The 8,867-nt window shown below is 39.9% G+C and overlaps 1 protein-coding gene across 2 annotated transcripts; it reads left to right on the top strand.

The window, feature by feature from the left end:
• vgll4a (vestigial-like family member 4a) lies at positions 1-7,305 on the top strand. Of its 2 annotated transcripts, none has more exons than XM_076740451.1 (6): positions 1-95; positions 683-837; positions 1,716-1,878; positions 2,953-3,178; positions 3,692-3,806; positions 4,959-7,305. In XM_076740451.1, the coding sequence occupies exons 2-6, from the start codon at positions 756-758 to the stop codon at positions 5,156-5,158; spliced, it is 786 nt and encodes a 261-aa protein (XP_076596566.1). In that variant the 5' UTR covers positions 1-95; positions 683-755; the 3' UTR covers positions 5,159-7,305. The 2 variants fall into 2 exon arrangements, with proteins under 2 accessions (XP_076596566.1, XP_076596564.1); XM_076740449.1 differs by having other exon boundaries at positions 15-166.
• The last annotated feature ends 1,562 nt before the right edge of the window (positions 7,306-8,867 follow it).

Below are 8,867 nucleotides of genomic sequence, written 5' to 3'. Positions count from 1 at the left end.
GAGTCGTGCGGTGGGAAAGTGCGTGAAAGCAGTGAAAAGGCAAGCAGGACTAGCCATGGTGATGTTGTACCCGTAAAGCTAATTTTGTCGATGAAGTGAGTAACTTCACGTTACGCTGCTTTGGATTTGTGTTGTTGGACATAAACACGGTGAACGTAGCCCAGCTGTAAGTTGTCATTGACTAAGTGTAGTTTGATGTTTGCTCGGATTTGCTGGTTGAATCGGGAACATTGAAACTAGCTCACTACAAAGTTGGGGACTATCGGTTAATGGCTAACTTTGGTTTGTGTCATACACAAAGTAGCTAAAGTTAGCTAGGGAGTTTGTTAGCTCCCGAAACTAAGATAACAGCGAAGCTAACTGTTGTAACAGCATATGAAAACTGCTTTTGTAATTAAAACTATCACCACAGTCCGACCGTATGTGATGTTTTTATCTGACTTATGTGGCAGTAAAAGCTGACTGGGTAGCGCTAGCCCAACATTGTAGCGGTTAGCTGCGCCTACGTGTTTAGCTAGCGGTAGTGCTAGCTTCGTTAACGTTAGCTTCAGGATCCCTATCGTTAGCCTGCTAAACGCTAACTTCAAGAGAGCACCAGCCAGTTCCATTAAACTGCGTCAGACTTATCTCAAGTTTACATTCCTGACTACTATCTGAATTGCCCATTTTTTGTCTTCTTCAGGATACACATTTTTTGTCACCGTCGCTGGTACATCTTGCTAACATCGATGTTAGCAACTAGCTTGTTCGTGTAAATGCTATTCACTAGAATGGACCTGTTGAACTCTCAGTTCCTGGACAAGATGAACAATAACATCGGGAGACTGCACTATGAAGGTTAGTTTGCCATCGTCTGCGTGTTTCTCTGCTCTGTGTATTTAACTTAATTCTTGCGGTTTCTCTTGTTACCAACTAATGACCGCATTTGTTTTGGTTTGCGACTGACGTTTACCTGTCCTATGGTTGAAGTCAAGCACTCAACTTTACATCAATTCTGACGCAAGATAGGGCGATAAGGTTCAATTGTTAAAGTTAGCTGGGGATGGAGTGACACTGTTATATATGTGTGTGTGTGTGTGTGTGTGTGTGTGTGTGTTAACTTCTTAGTGAAGTTCGCTAGATCTCTTGCGGTCAATGTAACATGTTTAATACCGGAAGCACGACCATAAATGACATTAGCTGTGTAACATCAAGTAGACAGTACACTTGCTGTATTTGATGTAGCAGGGTAAGACCTAAAGACTGTTTACACTGTTTGTGCCAGTGGGGAGGCCATAACCCCAAGAAATACATAGAATAAAGTAAACACAGGAAGATGTCTTTGCTATAATAGTGTATGTATTTGTTTTTGTATACAGAATTTAGTCAGGTTTGAGCGAGTGATTTTCCCTCGTTCATTGTTTGATCCCTGAAAACTGAACAAAGTCCTCATCTCTCCATATTTTGGATGTCAGCGGGGTAATCTGGGCCATAGTTTGGTAGTTTTTTCCATTACAGGCCCATTAGTTTAGTGGTTAACCAGTGATTGCTTGGATGTGTGACCCAGCCATTTTACATGTCAACCACACAGCTTAGAGGAACCTTTTGCAAGATGCTCATGATGCAATAAATGTAGTTGTTTTAAGCTGCAGTAGTTTATGTTCAGCGTGGACTTATGTACTTGTAGTAGTCTTAAATTTGTTAGATGTTTTATACTGACAATTTCTTTCTTACAGATGAGTCCAGGACACCCTCCCTGCCCACGACTATGGCCAACATAAGTGGGCCTCCTCCACACTGCCCAAGCAAACGGAAGTATGGCGAAGAACAAATGGACGACCGAATCAACTGTGATGATGACCACATGACCAAAATGAGCAGATTGTTTGCCACTCAGCTGTAAGTGCCTTTCAAAAATGAAAGCAGATTTATTATCCCCTATCAATTTTGCTGTTGTCGACGCTTTGGCTCTTTGAATTTCATTGGTCAAATAGAATAGCGTACAAAGTATCTTGTCTTCTAAATTCATTAATCTTTGATCCATGTGGCAAATGGATGCAATTACATACAGTTCACCAGATGCTTTTCTCTTTATTGTACAAAAGAAGTCAAATTATTAGGGGTCTGAACTTTGTTCAAGACCTTTCCTTTACATTTGTTTTGTACAGCACATCATCTCACTAATTGTTCATGTTGTATTGATAGAGTTTGCCAAAATAAGCCACCTTTTTACCACAGTTGATATCACTAGATTAGATAATCTAATCCAAAACCAGCGAAAGGTTTTACTGTAGCATACCTTATCACAATGTGAAGGACACACCAGAACTCCAGTTTATACATTCATAAAGCATAGGAGCTTGAATGAAATCTCAAAGTTAGAGTTGGTGTAACATGGCCAACAAATGGAAAAGCTTATGATAGCAGAAGGTTATTATACAAATGTTGTATTTGATGTAATGTGTTTAACTATTAGAGAGACCTGCTATGGAGTCCTGTTTTGTTTTCACATCTGTATTTACTGATTGCTTTCCCCTAAACAAAGATTAAGGAATAGTACCACTAAACAGATAACAGCTTATGTTACAGAGGTCATTGCACACTTTGTAGAGCAGTTTGAAAAAAGAGAAATTCTCAACAAATAAATGCAGTAAAAGTCCAAACATGACCTCTGGTGGAATGCAGATAGCACCTCTAGGCTGTTAAATGTTGTGGTTTTAAGAGACAACGTAGATTAAAAGCACAGCAAAGTCTTCGAGTGAGAAATAATGCATCGAATCTTCTCAGTGATTCTAAGAGATGCCTACAATGATGAAGAGGTTGCACACAGAGAAAGACAAAACCACGATCTCCGTCTCCGCAGTGTGCTGTCATCTTTTTATAGACGCGAGATGTGACAGCAAATGGGTGAATTTTCTATGAAAAGGTAAAACTGTTGGTGGTATATCTTTAATTTGTTCTCTCTTTGTCAAGGGCCCGTCCCTCTGCTGGAGACAACCGTAATGAGCACTGGAGCCACAGTCACACTCCTGTGGAGCAAATTACTTTCTCCTCCAACGGTCTCCATGGGAACCACCTGTATGCTTCCATTTCTGGCTATGCTGTAGACCAGCCGCTGGCTCTGACCAAAAGCAGCCACGACACTGGAGTCGGGGGCAGAGAGAGGTCTGTCATGAGTGGGACTGTAGAGCGTCAGCAGGTACGTCGACTTCTAGCACTTATGGAGGGAAAATCTGATGTCCACAGTGACTAGAATGAAAGCTCTAAACTTTAAATTGTAGGTTGTACAGCCAAGTTATTAAGGGATTTTTTTTTTTTTTTAGTTTGAGATTCAATTTGATAAATGAAAGTCCAATTCATGCTTGCTGTATCAGCATGGCTTCAAAGAAACTGCGTGATGTACATTCATGAATCTGCCCATGTGCGTGAAGGTCCAGGGCTTTTATGTAAACACACGCTTACTGCCCCAGCCTTTGGACTGCGTGGGCTTTATGCAATAGAAGCGTGCCAAACTTCTCAAGCACTTGAAGAGATGTTCAGCTCCGTATTTATATTCATAGATGACCAAATTCTAATTTTACATGAAACAGGCAATGTGCTATTGGTTTTTACGTGCCAAGTCCCTCTGGAGGAGAGCCATAAGAGGCGTACCGACCCCTACATAGCACCATGTTAGTGTTTAGCTGATTGTATGCACTTTTTCCACCTGTAGAATCGGCCCTCTGTTATTACCTGTGCCCCTGCGAGCAACCGCAATTGTAACCTCTCGCACTGCCACATGAATGGCTGCTCACCCAGTCCACCTGCAGATCAGAGGAAGACCAATGGTAAGCCTTTAGAATATCATTACAGTACACAGTGTGTAATCTATTTATATGTAGTGGTATGATATTTCCCTCTGCACTACATTTAGTATAATGTGGTATTAGTAAAGGCTTGTAATATTTTTGAGAACAAAATATGTGATATCGGCATATGGTCATAGTTTTTGTCTCATAATAAGTGTAATAAGTGTAATTGGGTTTATTGCAGCTGTTGCATCTGTGTGACAAATCTTTTAATGTAATGCTCATTGATTAAAATCATTTTCATACATAACATGTTAGTGAGGTTTTCCACCCATATTCTGTCCTCAGTGTGATTTGTATTTAAGGACTCAGAGTCAATGTAAGCCAACACTGGTGAGATTTACACTTTAATTATGTTTATGCTCTTGAGACCAAAACAAGACTCTTTTTTTTTTTTTAAAGCAGTTACTAACAGAACACACAAATGAGGTTATCTCATTTCTCAGATGTGATGAGATGGCTGTATACTGGCCAAATCTAAACATGCTAAATGTGCTCTGCCGTGGAGCAAAAATAACAAATGCAGAGAAATAACTGTAATGTTGACACCTACAGTGTATCTCTGGTTTGGTGCCTAAAAGGCAGAGATGGTATAAAAATAATACAATAAGTTGATTTCTGACAAGTGTCTAGAACTCTAAACAGCTTCATCTGACTTTTGTCATTAGTTTTTTCTTCCTGCACTCTGTTTGTCTATATTATATTTTTATTAGGCATTTTCTTCTATTTTAGGGTTAGGGTTATCAATCATTTCAAACATGCTTTTATTGAACAAATTGTGCATGAATACCATACTAGCTAACCTCGCAGCCGCCACCAAAGTGACACCTGTTTATCTGAGGGTCGCTGACTTCATCTGAATGGGCAAATAGCATGAAAACCTGAAAATACAATTTCTCAGTCGTCACTACTTTTATTGTGTATTATGGTTGCCATCCAAACCTTTTCAGATATTCCACCAATACACTATATTGCCCAGAGTTTGATGGAATATTCCTAAACTACATTCTTTTTATTGACTTGATGGAGTAATCATTGATATGTTCTTTTCATATATTACATGCTTGGTAATAAAGAATAGGTAATAACCAGGTGTTTGGTCTCCCTCCTCCACACGTGGTGTTATTTTAGCCAACACAGTAAGCGATCCTGTCATTGAGGAGCACTTCCGTCGCAGCCTCGGAAGAAACTACAAAGAAGCAGAGCCTGTGTCCAACTCGGTGTCCATCACGGGTTCAGTGGACGACCACTTTGCCAAGGCGCTGGGAGATGCCTGGCTCCAGATCAAGGCCAAGGGTGGGGGTCATCAGACCCCAGAGGCAGATCCATGAAACCGAGGGGAGTAAACATTACAATCACTTCCTTAGTGTTTGCATACGAGAGTGGATTTTACCCACTGTCATCTCTTGCCAAGCATCAACTTCCCTTAGCAAAGAACAATGTCAGGCATGGTGCTCACATACACTGTTACCTTGTGAACCTCAAGGTCAGATTTGTGCTCTAAAATCGCAAAGTCTCTCTTTTGAAGAAGACAAAAGAAATAGTTGGGGTTGACAACGTCAGCTGTACAATCATAGGTTTTGTTTTGCGTTGATAATGAGATTCACAAAGTGCTCGGCTGTGAGGAGCTCATGTTCTGTTTTATCTGCCTTTCACTCGCCTTGACAGCCAAAGAAATTCTCTTGCCTTTCCCATATAAGCCATAGATCTGGTCTTTATTGTTTTCGCTCTAAAACCACACTGCTTTTTTTTTCTATATTACTTGAAAAGGACAGCCAGGTCTCATTTGAGCTATTACATTTCTGGCCATTTAGGTAGCAGTTACGTGTTTCTGTTGGAACGAATGAGTTCGAGGAGGCGCCTTATGTTTTGAAAGGGTGATAATGCAGTTACGACTCTGCCCCCCCCTCCCCCTCCTCCACTTTCTGAAGACATAAGATTAGGTTGTCTTTTTTTAGATCCTGAACTGGACTTACCCACGGTTAACTAAATAATTTTGGTTTCCTGTCTATTGGCTGATTACTTAGTAAACTAATATCGATCATAGTAGATGTGTCTAGCTAGAAAGCATGTTTCAAATAGCTGGTTTCTATTACACACCTTATTCTATACTATATATTTACTCAGAATTTATTTTTTATCTGTAACATTTTAGAAATACTCACTGCTGGTACAGTTGTACTCAATATATTTTTTGTATCTGGTTTTCATTACTATATGTAGGTGTATATCTTAGCATCCATCTACAAATCAGCCTCTGGCAAGGTTGTCTGAATGCAGTTAAAAAGGCGATATTGCTTTGTTATTCTGTGCAGCTGGATGCTAAAGCTTTATACATGACTGAATACAGCTCAATCAGACCTTCTGTAGCACAGTCTGTTCGCAGTGGCTTTATTTATTCTGAACATGTCGATTGTTTCATGTTGACGTTTGGCTAAAACACAGTGACAGCAGAATTCTGACTTTGATTTGTTTCTTTCTGATGAGGACAGAGAACGTCTCCATTCTTTCAACGACAAAGCGGTTGATTTCCCTTTAAACTAAGATTTTAATGCACATGCAATATGGGTGTCCTTAATTCATGAGCAGGCATCAACATTCCACCATGACCGCCCCACACGTATCGATCAGTTCGGTCGTGTTCGGTGTCGTTTGATCAGGGCCAAATCATGGTGTGAGCTGCGAAAATCTTCCTTTATTATGGAGAAAAGGTCTCAGTTTTTGTGCAGTTGAGTTTTAAATTAATTTCTCACCCCTCTGAAATTCTTTAGTCATAGTAACATAACCTGTTTGTCAACACTGATTAAGATATGATACTGCAAATTAAGACTTTTCTGTATGTCAATTAACTGTCTGTGAACACATATACATTTGTATTAATATGCTACAGTTTTTAAATTGCTACATACACTATCCTGTCTTTATATTTTATTTTACTCATATACGACTATCATTGCGCCGCGCGGAATGATCATAGATATTTTGCCTCTATTCAGAGTAGTGTACTCATATGTAGCATGGATGCTCATTATCTTCTCACCATGCTGTTTTCATCTTTCGAGAAGTTGATTATTTTTCCCACAGTTGTCAGATGTTGAATAAGTGCAGGAACACAAACAGTCTTTCGGTCAAAGACTTTCTTGGTGCAGCGTCAGAAAGACTTCTGTACTAACAGTTTAATGAGTTTGTTTAGCTTTCTGTGTGTACCGTAGTGGAATTTAGGGATTATCATGGAGTCTGCTTGTTTGACACAAGTAGATTTTTCAGTAATATGTTTGGGGTATTAGTCCATTGTTATTTAATTGCTACATTTAGACTACCTGTACGTCTGTGCGTACGACTGTTTGCAGAGAGGACCTGCTGCAGGTGTCATCCACATAGAGAAAAGAAACACTTGTTCACTTTTATCCTTATTTCTCTGGAAGAAAATGCCACTGTTTTGTACGTAATTACTTCCAAATAAACATACAAATACCTACCTTTTGCATATTTCTTGTCATCCTTTTTTACTAAATAAAATGTGACAAACTTCAGTCATAACAGCAAACACCAGACAGTATATTATGTTTAAATTTTTTTTACATTTTTGCTCGGATTCCCTGATTTAAAGCATTAAGACTCCTTTTCCATTTAAAAAAAAATGCGGTGTAATGGCCTCCATTTTAGTTGAAGCGTAGCTGCAAAGTCATGGTTAGTATAGGTGGAAATGGAAATCAGCAGGTGTGATGGCAGGGTGGTGGGATGACTGTGAAACTCAGCGTACTGCGTTGACTCAGAATCGGCTTTATCGGCCGAGCATGTGTGCACATACAAGGAATTTGGCTCTGGTTTAAACATTGCACTCAATGTACTTGTATAGGAAAAACAGCTCAACGAGACAAAAAGACTGAACAATGAGTGTAGTAGTAGAAGAATAAGTAATATATACAAAGACGGGTGGTGCAGTAAACAATATACACAGTGAATTTTACAATGTGTAGAGATTTATATGAACAGATTAAGGCAACAAGTCTTTTTTTCCAGTTAAAAACAGGTCTTACAGCCTGCATTTTCACTGAGGTGTAGCTACAAAGTCATGGAGTGTAGGTGAATGTGGAAATTAGAGGGAGTGATGGCAGATAGTGGGATGACAGTTCTGCATTGATTTCAGTGTTAAGATGTTGCTGCACAGGAGTCATTCAGATTTAGGCACAAAGGTTTTGTGTTGCCGACAGTATTTATGACATGCATGGGTTAGAGTCAGCAGTTGAAGGCAAAGAAGGGCCCTTTGGGAGCTCGGCTGCCTGAGTGAAACAGGTTATTTCTGAATGGAATAGCTGTTGCTCCCCTCTGCAGCTGTGTGATAATACTGCTGTATTTGGTCTGTTGTCGCATCTTTGTTGCCTTTAGATGTTTCAGACACAGTCAGTGATGAGGTGGTTACACTGATTAGAGCACTCCTGTCTGAACCAAGCAATCAGGAGTCGTAGCTCGTTCTCTGTTTGTATTGGTTAAGTGGCGCCACAGCCACACAGTTAAGTGATTTATCAGCTAATTAAGAAGACCTCTTTGGCTCAGTGGGACGAGCGTTGAACAAATGTCCTTCTATAGCAGATCTCAGATGTCAAGTGTGATTACACTGTATCTGTGAACGCGTTCCTAGATCATTTTTCTTCGTGTGGGGCAATGCCCGATGTTTCTTGTTTTCAGCCTAAACAAGCGTTTGCTTTTTAATTTTAACTACTGGAATATTTGCAATATCTGCATAGTGAGTCACTTCTCTTGTCTCCGTGTCTTTGTCCCACTTGCATGTCTGTGGAGGTTCTCGTGATTCACACATTTCATTTTCCAGTGAAGAATGAAAACAGCTGTATGTTTAATGTCTTTCTATTTCCACCGTGTGATAAATTCTGTGGTCATCGTGTTCTCGTCAAGCAGCTGGCGTCTTTGCACTCAGCTGGCCGTAGCTGTTGTTTGGTTGATTTGGTGTCATGGTAACAAAAGACTGGATAATTGCTGCTGGAAAAATCCTTTACTTTTAAAGTGAGGAGAGTGTAGATT

The sequence above is a fragment of the Chaetodon auriga genome, chromosome 10 (assembly GCF_051107435.1).
Source record: "Chaetodon auriga isolate fChaAug3 chromosome 10, fChaAug3.hap1, whole genome shotgun sequence".
NCBI lineage: Eukaryota > Metazoa > Chordata > Actinopteri > Chaetodontiformes > Chaetodontidae > Chaetodon > Chaetodon auriga.
Note: the sequence above shows the minus strand (reverse complement) of the source record. Positions and strands in the feature narration are given on the sequence as shown.